Source organism: Pezoporus occidentalis, unplaced genomic scaffold (assembly GCF_034315485.1).
Source record: "Pezoporus occidentalis ecotype Australia unplaced genomic scaffold, CSIRO_AGI_Poc_V1 ctg37, whole genome shotgun sequence".
Classification (NCBI taxonomy): Eukaryota; Metazoa; Chordata; class Aves; order Psittaciformes; family Psittacidae; genus Pezoporus; species Pezoporus occidentalis.
Window position 1 is genome coordinate 2,027,394 of NW_026915691.1, and position 14,922 is coordinate 2,042,315.

General features: G+C 40.4%; 1 protein-coding gene across 9 annotated transcripts in view; it reads right to left on the bottom strand.

Annotated features, from left to right (window-relative positions):
- CIT (citron rho-interacting serine/threonine kinase) overlaps nucleotides 1-14,922 on the bottom strand; it is a 73,335-nt gene that overhangs the window by 11,217 nt on the left and 47,196 nt on the right. For 7 of the 9 annotated variants that reach the window (XM_062631201.1, XM_062631207.1, XM_062631206.1 and 4 more), the window contains exons 25-36: nucleotides 7,997-8,194; nucleotides 7,332-7,525; nucleotides 6,691-6,826; nucleotides 6,165-6,269; nucleotides 4,436-4,576; nucleotides 4,139-4,246; nucleotides 3,293-3,455; nucleotides 2,882-3,046; nucleotides 1,480-1,617; nucleotides 1,025-1,205; nucleotides 735-826; nucleotides 318-422 (exon numbers count right to left, since the gene is read on the bottom strand). In XM_062631201.1, the coding sequence (XP_062487185.1) occupies nucleotides 318-422; nucleotides 735-826; nucleotides 1,025-1,205; nucleotides 1,480-1,617; nucleotides 2,882-3,046; nucleotides 3,293-3,455; nucleotides 4,139-4,246; nucleotides 4,436-4,576; nucleotides 6,165-6,269; nucleotides 6,691-6,826; nucleotides 7,332-7,525; nucleotides 7,997-8,194 (1,726 nt within the window). The remainder of the gene's footprint in view (nucleotides 1-317; nucleotides 423-734; nucleotides 827-1,024; nucleotides 1,206-1,479; nucleotides 1,618-2,881; nucleotides 3,047-3,292; nucleotides 3,456-4,138; nucleotides 4,247-4,435; nucleotides 4,577-6,164; nucleotides 6,270-6,690; nucleotides 6,827-7,331; nucleotides 7,526-7,996; nucleotides 8,195-14,922) is intronic. The other 2 variants (XM_062631209.1, XM_062631208.1) reach the window with 1 other exon arrangement.

Below are 14,922 nucleotides of genomic sequence, written 5' to 3' on the forward strand. Positions count from 1 at the left end.
CTTGAGAGAGAGCATTGAGAGAAGGAATTTAAATCAACCGAGTGCTTTTGAGTATGTTACAAAACTCTTCAAATTTACTTCCATTTGGCTTGATGATTATATTATTCACAGTTCAACTACCATGACAGAAGCAACAGCCCATGTGTAACTAAATCTAGACGACTGAGCTATTCACCTAATTCAAGTAGAGGTAACCTCAAAATGGCACAGTTACAGAATGGAAGTTAAAGCGAGACAATTCTGTTCAGTCAAACAGAATGCCAACTGATGGCAAGCCAGATGAAATCCATTTGACCTCATCTACGTCAGATTCTCACCTGTCTTTGCAGTGTTGGTTAGTTCAGTAGCTCCTACAGCTCCGTGCACAGTTACATCGCCGTCAGGAAGGCAGAGCTCAAATTCCTCCAGAGGCCTCTGTCCAGCTGCAGAGAGAATGGGGACACAGATGAAGAAAGAATGAACAAGTAAGCAGCAAGAAAACAAGTGTGATAGCAAACTGAAGTGGATACACATTGGAAGTTTACAGAAAACACGCTGCATGTTCACAGCTGGATTATTAAGCCACACCAGCTGATAAACCTGTTAAGGATCTAGAAAAACAACACTGCCTTGTTACAGAAAATTTAGCTAAATTAATACAGCCACAGCAAGCAGGAACAACCTTTAAGCCTCTCAGCTCACCAAACAGTAGCTGAAGATTAAAACACAAGTTCTTCCTAGAAATGCCAAGTTACCTTCTCTTGCTTCTGCATCATAAATGAGCACTTTTGTTCCTTCCAGGACAATATACTTCCTGTCCCAGCCCTGCTGCCCACGTTTATTATTCCTACAGAAAATAAGCACAAAGTTACATTGGATTTTCTGCCCAGATAAAACAAGCATGCAACTCCTAGAAAGACAAATTTCAGTGGTAGTAAGTAATTGCGAGCAGGTACTGATTATCCCATTGTAAGAGCCAGGATGATACAAGGAACAGTTCCAAATATTTCAGCACCTGATACGGCACCAAGAGTCATGTTTATACCTTGGCACCTTCATCCATCCTTCAAGCCGTAGACTGCTGCTTGGCTCCTTCAGCTGCAGACCAGGAGAATTCATTTTATCCCGGCAGAATGCTTCAGAGAAGTGCGTGGCATATTCTGCTGGCAGTCCACAAGTAGCTGGCAAGCAAGTTGAGCATTTTGGGTGACACATCACCTGGCATTCTGACAGAAGGACAGAGAAAAACTTCTGTTATATGACAGAAAAATCATGACAGAGCTGCCTCATGTTCTAACGCAAACCCCAGCTTTCCAAAGAATCTCCTGCCACTCTAAACCATCAGATGTTTTCTGATGTAGAATGTTTGCACCAACCAGTTTCAAAGTCTTCATACTTGGTTCTTTCTTCAGCTTTCACTGAAAATCTGTTCTAGATGGCTGGTGCTTTTCCATTCTCCCATCCAGTGACACTCTGCTCGAGCACACGCTCTGCTCTTACCAAGACATTTAGATGCTTGTCTTCCAAAGTGCACTGTATCCAGACACACGGCGCATTTCGTCGCTCTCATGTTTAGCCCCACATTGAAGCGATGTGGGATATTGTGATGCATCCGTTCCTTCAGGCGCCGGCTGTACTCTGGAAAGGACAGGATTTATTATCAGGATGAGCACTGTGATAGGGATGAAAATCAAGAGTAGATTTTGGCATTTTAAGGCCAAGGTAATAAAAAAGGACTGCATGTCTCTATCAAACCTCTGCTGAACACAGACACTCCTTCCCTTTGCAATCTGTAAATCTTAAGCAACATTACCACCTCAGTAATGACCTGATACAGATGCACAGAACGTGCTGCCTGAGCACAGACTGTAGAACTGAAGTGGCTAATGTTTGGTGTAGCAAGATTATGTCAATCAAACCACCTAAATTTCAAGTCTGCGCTCAGCTCCAGTTCTCACAACGTGCTAAACTAATTTCTCAATTTTGCTTAGAGCTAAAACTCTTCAACACCTATACTGTTGTGATCAACACACAGCAGGCCTTCTTCATACAGCCGGCCTTCTTCATACAGCCAACCATCAGTGCCAGCAGATCTTAAAGCATTCCTACAATCCCTGTTAGTGTATCTCTACCAAGCAAAGTCTACCCTCCAAGGCATGGTCTTTTACTGGTGAACATGTTTCTCTTCCCTGCCCATGACCTGCCCCTGAGGACATCTTCCCATGTCAGTGTTACCCATCCTCAGTGCCCTGTGCCTCAGCTGGCTGCAGTCACTGCTCCAGTTTGTGGGTTCTGGCTTTTTCCAGATAAAGGCTGGAGGTTTTAGTTCCGACTCCCAGGGTTCAACACTCGCTCTGGAATATTGGTTATCTAAGAATAGCTGAGCAGTCCTTTAACTTTTTGTGATGACCCTTCTCCCCTTTATCTCAAGAACACCAAAGGGTATCCCTTTTTTCTAGTTAACGGGATATTAATATAGTCTTTGACCTGGTATCTTCCTTGTATGCCTAACCAAAGTCTTTTCCCTTTACCAAAAGGTCTTGATAGAAACATTGTGCTAAGAAGAACAAATCAACAGTTTAGATAAGTAAAAATGTTGACTGCTAAGGAAACAGCTATGAATCCTTTTGATCAATGCAGAAAGCAGTACAGAAAACATCCTCCTCTGAAGAAACACATGCTCTTTAAACAGTTGCTGATAATAATTACTGCTGAAGAAACAACTCATATAGTCCAAATAGAGAATTTAAAACAAAAAATAAAGCAAAAAGTATCATCTAATATTCCTAGCATGAAAAATATCTGGTTCTGAAACTAAAAAATATAAAGAAGAATAACGAAAGAGATGGCATTGAAATAGGACACAGGAAAACAGTAATAGAAAAGTTCCCCCAAAACCTACCCTCTGGTGTGGAAGACTCCTTCCTGCGACTGGAGGGTGGAGCTAGCAAACTGATGGGAGTAGGCTGATGCTCTGGTGAGCGGACTATGGCAGACATGATGATCTGCTGCCTGGCTGTGGCTGGAGTAGATGGATGAGGGTGGTCTGATATCTTCCGATGAGCAGCTATAGATGAGATAAATGCCACTCGTTAACACAACTGGTATGAAACCCTCATTCATAGCAGTGGTTCTGTGTAACCATTCAGTGGTTACAACCCGCAGATAAAAGCGTAGCTTTATTGCACCTTCACAGCAGTAGGCAAGAATTAAACAACTTATGTTACTGCTAGAGTGATACACAATTAAAGGCACGTTTTCAGACCAAAAACGTGCGCCTCCTTCCAGATCCACCTTTTCTGTTAACCCCTACCTTCTTCACGAGCAGATCTGAGTTCAATGCGTGTTTTCTGAAGAGCCTCTTCCAGCTCAGCAGAACGAGCCTTCTCCTTCTCCAGTGCCACTTTCAGCTCATTGTATTGCAGGGGAACCTGTGTGGGTAAAGAAGGGTCCTCTTTCCGCCGACTAAACAGGCCCTAGCAACAGAAACACACAGACAACTCCTAACTCCTAGTAAGAGATGGCTTAAACTAGGCAAAGTGCAACTAGCTAGTGGCAGTCCGGCCAGAGGGCCTAATGGCAATTGTTATGCGTAAGGATGGATTTTTAGTTCATATTGGCACTGGAAAGAAAATGTTGAGATATGGATTAGTTTAAAGAGGGACTTACATTACCTGTTAGCACTCACACCTTGAGTTTCCGAAAGCATCTAAACAGAGGATCTCAAAATACGTAGTTAAAATTAAATTACTTAAATCAGAATGACAGAACGGCTCATGACAAAGATGTGACACAAGTCACATCACCTGACTAATCAATCCTATGCTCTAACTACAAGACAACCACTCTACAAACACGATGTGTTCATACACACATACATACTTACCATTAAAAACAAAGCATGGCTAAAATTCTGTATTCCTACAGCCTCACTGAGCTGTAGCTACTGGGTTGTAACATAAGTATTGTAGGAATAACAAAATACTGGAAAAGCCACAAAGAACACATTGTGCCTAGTAAAGCTTGTATTCAGCAACTCAGAATGCTCTTAAATGAGGGCACATTTGTGTTACACAAAGAAAGAACACTATTATGAATATACATAACTAATCACAAAACCACCCTTTTGCACTGTGCCTCTTCAATCTCTTTCACCCACCTTTTTCTTTTTTGCTGGTTGGTCCATCTTTGCTTGCAGGAAATCAATGAGTTTGGTTTGCTGGGAAATAGTGCCCTCCATTTTCACTTTTTCATGGGAATATAGAACCTGGGAACCACACACACATTAGACATTCTATCTTAATAGAATAAACAGATAAGAACAGAAGAGCTAAAAACAGTGTAAGGAAAAGGTCACACAGAAACAAGTGGGTCACATCCTTCAAAACCCCAGAAACAGGGAGCAGGGTTTTAGGATGTGGCACACAGAGTCCAGCTCCGGTTCCTTCACCCTCACCTGAATGTTTTCCAGCTGATATTCCAGGTCACTTCTTTCAGTCTTCAGAAGATCTGCTCGATCTAGAGCCTCTTGCAGGCCTTGAGTTAAGCGGAAGATGTGATTTTTTTGCAGATCCATTTGCTGCTGCAGCTTTGCCTGCTGTTAACAGGAATAGAAAGGCCAGTGTTTTGCTTGGTTTTAATTAAAAGCTATTGAATGTTATCACTCTTTGTGACATCTCAGATGTCTGTAAACAGACAATTCTTCAAAAGCTGGAAAGTGACAATATTCTAGAAGTTTCCCTTCCTTTCAGAAGGCATTAGGACTAAATAAGTATTTCTATGTATTTTATCTTAATCTGCAGCAACACCACTTCTTTCAACTGCACGTTCATTTGCTTTATTTGCTTTTTCAAGCATTTAAAATCTTGCAGTTGCTAATAAGACTGCAGATACAGGAAGAATTTCTTGATGCTGTTTTCTCAAGCTCTGTACAATCACCAGAAGCCATCACAAGACTTTGTAAGTAAAACAATCTTTCCTATAAACCAGGATAAACTCCTTCTCTACAGTCGTAAGAGATAAGGAAAATAATGTCCAACTGCTTACATATTTGTCTCCAATTAACAACAGAAAAGGGCACATAGAATTATAGAATGGTTTGGGTTGGAAGGAACCTTAAATCTCACCCAGCTCCACCCCCTGGCACTGGCAGGGACACCTTCCACTAGAGCAGCTTGCTCCAAGCCCCTGTGTCCAACCTGGCCTTGAACACTGCCAGGGATGGGGCAGCCAGCGCTTCTCTGGGCATCCTGTGCCAGCACCTCTGCACCCTCACAGAGAAGAGCTTCTGCCTTATATCTAATTTAAAACATGACAAACTACACCTAATTCTGCAAGGTTTTATACTTTCTTGATAAGAAAGTCTCCGAGTAGGAAAAACATTAACATGTGTTACGGAGCAAGAGTTAGAATGATTTCACTGCGATGCATAATGGGGTTCTCAGCTCTGGGATGACTTGTCAGTACCACAAGTACACCAAAAGGTTCTAATTACCCTAATTACCTGTAAGCACCCTTCCCCTGAAATCCTCCTCTGCAACCTCTTCCCCCACTACCCAGGTCTGGCTGCCTGCATTCAGTATCTCACTGATACTGTGCAGCTGTGTAACCTTGGATCAGACTTCTGTGAACTAAGCTATATTATGAATAAGGAGCTCTGAGAAGCCTTACCAGTGGCCTTCACCCATGCTCCCTCAGCACACTGGCTCCAAGGTGGTTTTAAGCTATGGTACTCACATCTGGTGTGATCAGAGCTACGTTGTAGGAATGCTGTACCTGGGCATGGACATTGCTTTGCAGATCTCACCTGTGATGCACCTCATCACTACAGGCTGCTGCAATCATCCCTGGGCTGCTGGCTGAGTCTGATTACCTTCACCAAACCTGCTCTGCTCTTCTTATTCAGGTACTTGAGACTGTGCCCACTGGCTGCAAGGTCACTGCCTTTGCCCCACTGTCTCCCTTTGCTCCCAGCATTCCTTCCCTTGAGGAGCAGTTCACTTTTACTGCTCCATGGCACGGCCACGCACTTTGCAAAGTTTTAAGTAAAAACAACCCCCCAGTTTATTAATCTCTCCAGTTACAGAGAAAAAGGGTGGATGTGCAACGCTGCTATTCTCACAACTGCCCCCCTGCTGAGATGTGGAACCTTCTTCTGAAGTTACAACATGAATTTCCAAGGTTACCTCCTCCAGAAGTCTCTGCTTGAGCTCCCTTTCTGTCTCAAGCTTCTGTTGCAAACTGCGTGCATTCATCTCCAACATAGCATGCTTCTTCTCCAGGTCATTGAGCTAGGCAGGGGGATAGATGGTCAGAAAAATATTGAACACTAACAAACAGTGTTCCACAATCTTAAAATCCAACTTCACCAAGAACACATACAGAAAAATGATACAATTATCCTGTATTTGGTCTAAGGGGGAAACCCAACCAACCAGCATTTTGGTATGCCCTTGCTCAAATGCAGGTATCAAGTTATTGAAGCACTTCACTGTACACTCTAGGCATCACAGGATGCTTTCTTGCTTCAGTCATTTTCTAAAGTAAACCTGAGGTCTTTGGTTTGAAGACAGAATTCTATTCTATGACCTCCAGTCTTTTTAATTTGTTCTGACATCTTGAAAAAGCTGCCCAAGGCCACTTTTCTACAAGTAATATCTCTAGAAAAGTGTCTCACCTGATTAATAATGTCTAGGGCTGAAAGTTACTTACCTTATCAGAAAGGCTTTCAGCTTTGAGTTTTTGTTCCTTCAGTGCTTGCTGGAGGGCTAGAATCTCTGCCTTGTGTTCTTTGACTGCTAGTTCTACCACCTGGCGAGATTCAGTAATACGCTGATCTGCTCTCACTCTGTATTAAAATGGAAAATAATGTTACCTAACCCCTTTCTGGGCCTGAACTCTTCCTAGTGCACTGGCAGCAATACCTTTTTCAGGGGGCTGCCTCAAATTCAAGATGTTACTTTAGAAAGCCAGGCTGTTTGCTGCAACACTTTTACATTATATAATCCCATTCCAGCCCTGCTAGAACTACAGCCTGAAAATGTCAAGACCCCACAGGAACAGTTAGGAGCAAACACTATTTTTCCATATAATAAAGTCAAAGATAATAAACCAGGACATTTTATAAAATACAATGATAAATGCCACTCCCCACGAATCGCTCACTTGCAAAGCAACCAAAGGAACAATATCACTGGTGAAAGACTATTAACTAATAAACCATTTTTAGAACTACCTCACAAGATTTTATATTTAGTTCCAACTCCCATATCTTATTCTAAATATAATTTTTGTACTAGCTTCTATCGAGCATTTTCATAAAAGTTAATAAAAGGGGAGGAGGGGAGAGAGACCTGCTCTGTTTCTCAGTATCCAGCATCCTCTGCAACTCTCTAACTCGACATTCAAACTGGGACTTCTCATCCCCTAGAACATTTCTCCATGCTTCCCACTGACGCTCTTTCTCCAAGAGTTCATCATTCAGGGCCTCCAGGTCCATTACTTGCTCTTCCAGCATTGTACATGTTGTCTTCAAGGCCTCCATAGTCTAAAAATAAATCCTCCTATCAATTCTCACATCCCACATCAAGCGTGCACTTTAAGCTTCAGCCTTACCATTTAAATTACAGTACATGCAAATTGGCAGCAAACATAAGCTGGTAAATCACAACCCATTTATTTCAAGGCTTCCATACATTCACTTGTGAGTGCCTTAATGTCAGTTCTATCTCATTAGGTAAACTTCGACATTTCCAGGGTCACAAAATTAAAAGGAATAATTCTAAATGAAAACACCTCCAGAGTGCAAAATTTCTAAATAAAAGTGCATAAAAATACAATAAGGAATACCAAAACTTCCCAGTCACTCAACTGCTCCAGTAAGAAAGGCTTAAATACTGTTACCCCTGGAAGAATATTCATTCCTGCTAGATTTCCAGATTGAGAAGAGTTTCTTTGCCTTTCAGGTCATCAGCTAGCTATCACAACGAGATTGTGACCCAGACTTGTAAAGCCTTACTTGTTTCTGACTGGTAAGCTGCATCTCTCTCTCAGTGATCTCTCGACGGAGATGGTCCACTTCACTTCGCAACTGGACAACCTCATCATTGGCCCCTGAGGCCTCATCAAGTTGTTTGGATAGGAAGAAATTCTGATTGTTCAGTTCTGCGTTGTCTTCACTGAGCTGGTTCAGCTGCTCCTCCAGATCTGTGATCACCTAGAACAAACAAGAAATCCAATTACATGTCAGCGAGTAGAGTTTAGTGGAAAAGTGTTCTCCTCTCACACAACCACTCACTGCCAAGCAAGGAGACAACCTGGCTATGAAATTGTCCCTAATCTAAACAAAACCAATACTGTCAAGGTAGGTTTTATGCACAGGAGTGTACTTTGATTAGGAATAGACTCTTGTTTCTTACAGAAAAGAGCTTGGGCTAAATCTGGTTTAGAGTATAAACATGCTGCACTGCAATTTATTATTTGAGAGAGAACTGTCACATCTAAAGCGCTGGTCTGGGAGTCAGGAGTTCTGGTTGTAGTCTCAGATGTGCCTTTGCCAAAACACTTCACCTTGTTTTGCCTCAATTTCCCATCAAGTGGAATGAGGTTAATACCTCTCAGAGAGGCTTCTGAAGAGTGACGTTTAAGAAAACCGAGCAAGCAGCGCAATGGAGGCACTGCAATTTGAGGAACCTCCCTAGCAAGTGCTTGTATTCCTATATGGAACACCGTATGTAACCAGAAAAAGCAGACAAATCTTAAGAAAGATCTTCTATCACGGCAACAGCATTATGGATGGCAGCAGGGGATATACGAAGAATGAAAAAAGTGTGGCAACACAGCAGACTAACAGAAAATCAGGGAAAAGCGAAAACTCAACAAGGACAAGAGCCTTGCCTTTCAGGAAGTGCAAGTTCAGTCAGAATGGCATTACACTAGATGTTTTAAACCACATTCCCCTTCAATTTAATGAAAAATATGAACAATTGGCCATTTTCACAGTCCCATTTAATGTGTATGAATGAAAGGCCATAAATACAGGCTGGATGAACACCTGGACCTCCTCCTAACTCAAAACTAACATCATCACAACAGAAGAGAAAGAAGCCTCAGTGTAATCTTGCACTCAGCTTAATGAAAAGAATTTCTGAAACTGGTAATTCTTTACAATTCATATTCAATTCTAACAAGTTCTAGAGGCATTTTTTGCCTAGATGTCAAAGAAAAGTGAATACTTCATTAAATGGGAAACATTAAAATCCCAGAGCACAGTTGGCCACACATTCGAATTGAAATGTTCCAATTTCCTACACAAGCCAAGGACTTAAATATCTAAAGCAGTAGAGCACAGAGCATACAGCTCTTCTCAGCTATCTGGAAAGATGACAACCATTTATTTTTGAAGAATCTGTAATGCATATTTGGCAGCCTTTTACCATGCCTCTCCTAGATCGAAATTAACAGCATTTGGTTTTTAAACTGCAAGCAGAAAAAGTCCAACTGACATTACTCTCTGGTGGGTGAAGGGGAGTTCCTGCTACCCATATGTTCAGGGTCAAATCAAAATGATTCATATTACAAAACACAACAGTTCTAATGAAAAACTCATCATGTGGTTGTTCCTTGAGCACTTTTCCTGTCCTACTCAAAATACACATTTTGCTCTTGTATGCATCAAGTTTGCAAAGAACACAGACTCTGTCACAAGGATGTGTTAGTATCTGTACTGCTGTGGGGATAAGAGCTTAGAAACATATTTATACAAAAAAAGGAACAAAGGGACATTTGTTTTTACAGTGTTTTACCTACCATTCTTAGAAATAACATCTGAGATTTCTACTGCCACATAGGATAATCTCTCTTTCTCTTCTCCTTGTTTTTGTGTCTAACCCCACCATGTATCGAGGCAGCTTTAAGATCTATTTTATACATCCATGGCTTCTTCCATGTACATTTCATCTAGTAATACAAGTGCTTGCTACACAAAATTTCTTAATCTAGTTTTGAAATACAAAAAGAAAGCAGAGACGGGGGAAACAAAATGGATAAGGTGACATGCAGAGTAATACGGAAACTACTTAATGAATCTTTAAACCTGGCTGTATTTCAAGGTGATTTCAACCCTTAAGGGCTGGAAGTTAAGCTCCCATTTGCCTTTATTCTTGGTTCTGAGATTTTGGTTTCTTTCCCTGAATAGAACTAAAATTAAACCAGATCATTTTATATTTTATCTATTAGGAGATTTCTAGAAAACTGAAGACAAATAACAAAGCAGTTAAGAAAGAGGAGCTCCAGAAGAAGTTATGTGATCTCCGTTCTTGAATATTTTCCTATTTATTGACAATTCCAAAACGGCTTGGCTTAAATTCCATATGTATTATAACCTACCTTATGGAATCTGTATAGATTGATAGATCTGAATTTTGAGAAAATTTGTTCTTCTTTTTCCCTTCCTTACATAGGGAAAATGGAATTTTGTTAACTAATTCAATTTTTAAAAGCTTTCTGCAGCTACATATGACCCAACAGGGTTACAGAGTTTATAAACCTTTGAAGCCTAAATAGTAATGGGTAATACTGACACAGGAAAACGGGACATGGTGTGATATAAATGCCTGTCCTGGGAACCAAGAAGAAAGAAAACACAGATCTTTTGATAGGAAATGTTGTCTTGGGCATACATACATACATTAAACCTATGTCAGAATCCTGCATCTGAAAAATGTTAATAGCTTTGGATATTTTTCTTTTCAATTAAGGAAATCCCCAGGCAAAAAAAAAACAAACAAATCAACCAACCAACCAACCCTGAGCTATTCTGGAGTTAAATGAGAAGTATATTACAGGAAAGTCTGTAAGAAAACACTATTTTATCCTTTAGAAACCCATGATATAATTACAAAAATCTTCACATTTAAAGTTTATAAAACAAGCAAACAGTTGAAAGTTTGGAAAGGCAATTCCAGACAAGGTAGGCAGCCACTGTAGCGGTGCCACTGTATCATCACCCACAGAGCAACTGAAATTTTCCCTTCCATCTATGCACATCTTCATCATAACTAATCCATAAAACAGAGATATAATCTAACTACACCAGGCTCATCTTGGCAGACTGCTCACTACATGTCACATCTAAGCACAAACCTGATCTTTATACTGATACAGAAGACTGAATCTCTTTTTTAAATATTACAGAGCACAACCCAAGCATAACAGCTCTTCAGCAAAAGTGACCATACTCAGCAGAATTCCCTACGCATTGCATGGTTTCAACAAAGCAAATTTCTGTACTGTGAGATCCTGCAGATCCACAGCTATTATACCTGGCCCTACAAACTTCTCCAGACACGGATCACAAATTAAATATCATAGTATAAGCAGTTCAGGGCCTTGGTGATTAGGTTTGCACAGGTACAAAACTTGACCCATATGCTCTACATATCAAAACCATAGGCAAAATAATGAGGGAAAGGAGAAAAAAGAAGCAGTAGTATTCTAAAGAATACTACTAACTTCATCTTGCAAGCTTCTCCATAACCTTATTCCTTCATGAAAATGCCATCATTCCCACATGCCACCAGCAAACATGTGGGAAAATGCTAGGACACAGCAACATAAACTGTTTCAGGATGGTCTCAGCACTGTATATTTGGAGCTTAATGTAATTTTTCATAGAGCCTTAATTCAGAACCTCCAGACATCGTTTTACTCTATCCATTTCCACTCCTCCCCATCCCCACTAATCATTACCAGAAAGCTAACTGTCAGAAGGTAGTAGAGAAAAAGTATCTCTGAGCCTCCAATTACTGTGAGGAGGAAGCAAGAGCGGGCATCAGACTCACTTCATCTTAACCTACTCACATTTGGATCCAAGAGACAAAGCTTTTCTAGCACAGAAATATCAAGCATTGCAATGGAGCAGAATACGAAGCCTCTTAACAAACACAGCTGCAGATAGATACCAGTCTTGTATCCCCAGCTGTTTGACTAATACATAACAGTGAACCCCTTGCTTTCTTCCCCTTGCCATAGTCAGACATCATCTGTGACTTGAAACATAACTTACATCAAGATCTCAGTCTCCAAAAACTCACTAGGGCTTAGCTTGAGGGACATTGCTCTCGTTAGTAGCTGCAGAGGTAGTAGGACATTACGCAGTCTGCATTCCTCTCCTTCCCACACCGACCTCTATCCTAGCTCCCAGAACAGGACCTGCATCTACCCACCATAAGCCTCATCCTCAAGTGATGATGATATCATTGCCCATCAGCTGATGGACATCAGCCTCTTTCACAGCAACACCTCATCAACAACCTGGAAGTGTCAGGCTACAAAAGCTCAAGGTTTGCCTGTAACTGGCATCTGCCATCACATTTTCTGTGAAATAAGAATCGGGAATATCCCTCCCACGAAACAGACAATTTTTGTTTCTCTTTTTTTACAAATTTAATAAAGCCACGTGAAAGTTTTTGCCTGGGTGTTAGCCTTGTTACAGCAGACAATATTCCCTTGCTCTGAAAGATAATTTAGCACCTAAGTATGTAACACCTTTAGACATAATTTTGGAAGTTCTCAAACCCACAGATTATTCTTGTATGCCAAGTCACTGCACCAATGTGGAATCAAGATCTTAGACCAAAGTCAGCAGGACTTTATGCATAACTAAAATTGTACATGTGCCTTAATGGGCTTCCAGATTTAATGCCTCAATATCCAAACTCTTAGTCAAGTACAGAACCGAGCCTATTAACAGTTAAAATAGGAACACAAGATGACAAAAGAACCTCAAGGAGGAATATAAACCTTGTCTTATTGGAGAAAACTTGAGTAAATGGAAATGCAATATCCAATTAGTATTAAGAAATGTCATTCTCCTTGCTAGAGTAAAAGCAACAGTATGTACCTGAAAATAACCCTAGAAGATTCAGATGGTGGTCCTTTGGCATAGCAATAGTATTTACTTAGCTGAGTATAAGTACCTTATAGGATTCTTTTCTTATTATTATTTATAGCCTTCAACATCTGCTTACTGCATGTTTTCTTTTTGCAACAACTCTACCATTATTTAGATAACAGTTGTATTTTTAACTTCAAATGCTTTGATGAAAAAAAACAACAAGCCATAATGAACAGGCAGTTGGCAACAACTGACAAATACGTTAATTTTCCTATTTAAGAAAAAGCTTTTTATTTCTAGGTCTGTTTCTGATTGCCTGCAAAACACATTTAACACTCAAATGCATCATATTTTTGATAGAATAATTCTTTAAATGGAGGGAACTAGTCCTCCTCCCTCAATATATTTGCTGGATGAGCTCTCACTGTGAGAAGATTAAGATAAAATAATGCTCCCTGTGTGTGCCCACATGCATCTGTGTGTGTGTACAGCAGGTACCACAGCTTACAGTTTTTATTGTAATTACGTAGCCTATTATTTCTTGAACAATTGCAAGACAGAGAAAGCAAATGCTGGCAATTTCATCTGACACCCAACAGTAAGAGATGTCACAAGATGAAACAATGCAGAGCAATAAGAACAACTGACTAATAAATTCACAAACAAGGCAGAAACTGCGACCAACGATACAGCAATGGTCTCTGTGAGCACCCCAAAGCACAGCAAGTTTGAAATAAGAGAAGCCAAAAATGTGTACTTGGTCAGAGACCTCAGCAAAAGGAAGAACAAGAGTGCAATGAGGATATAAGGAAAGCAGACATATTGGAGGGTAAGCCTTCTCTACAGTTGGAAGCTGTGAGCTTGGTGAAGCTGGAGAAATGGAAGAAATCCCAAAGAAAGCAGACAAAGTGTTTTTAGTTACCTTTTGAATACTACAGAAGTACTGAAGTAATTCAACCTTTCATATCCTCCCCTCCAGCCTAATCTTATTTTCCTAATTCTGCTGCTGTTTTGGGCTTCTCAGTAAGATTAAATAAACAACAATTCCACCCCAAAGTTTGACAGACTGGGTCAAGGAGTTTGTTTCAGCTTAAAAAGGATATATTTTGAATACTTGCTAAAAGAACAAACCCACTCATTATCATGCTGCATAAGTAGCAGCATGTTACAATCATTCCCTTGAAGTGTTATTTTAAAAGGAGTGTATATTCTAATCACCTTCAAGTAGAATTCACATGATTGCCAAAAAGCAAAGCCTGCACCATAGTGGACAAAATCAGATAAAAATGAAGGTGAAGGCACCATCATAAACATTGCCTGATACCCCACTGTCAGTACAGGGATTGTCCTGTATTTTCTCCCCATGCTCCTCAGTAGACAGGATGGACAGCTAGAACTACTCATAACAAGAAAGTTCCTGTCCATGGTCCATTAAATTATACATGCATTCTCCTGGCCTGGAAAGAGAATGTATGATGAGCATGTATTATTCATTTAGGAACTATTTAATTAATTCCTTATTGATGAGGATGTCTAATCCCACTTATCTCACTGAAGGGCCTTACAATGCACAACACTTAGAAATCCTTTTATGCAGAGCCTTTGAAGAGCTCAAACATTCTTGAAACATTGTGGGTCACCCTCCACTGCTGGAGATTGTTCACCACATTTAGGGAGCCAGAGTGTTACTAGAGAATGAGTGACAACCTGGGAAAGGCAGCTTACCATGCAGTGAAAAGAAGCTACAGATTTTCCACAGCTGGTTTTTGCCTGCATGGAGATCACATAAGAATTTTCATAGAAAGCTGTCATTCTGTATGAGGGGCAAGATAGAACGGAAGAAGATAGCTATGGATGTAAGATAGATGATAACACATATGGAACTAGAGGTTCAAGCTATATAAAAGAAGAAGGGAACAGAAAGTAAAGCTTCTTGTACAGGATTTCTTCTAAATAGAGGTTAACCATTTTGGCAAGCTCTACATCTTCATTTCTTCATATCAGTATATTCTATGAACAGAACAGAAGCATCCCCTTGCTTAGAGCTG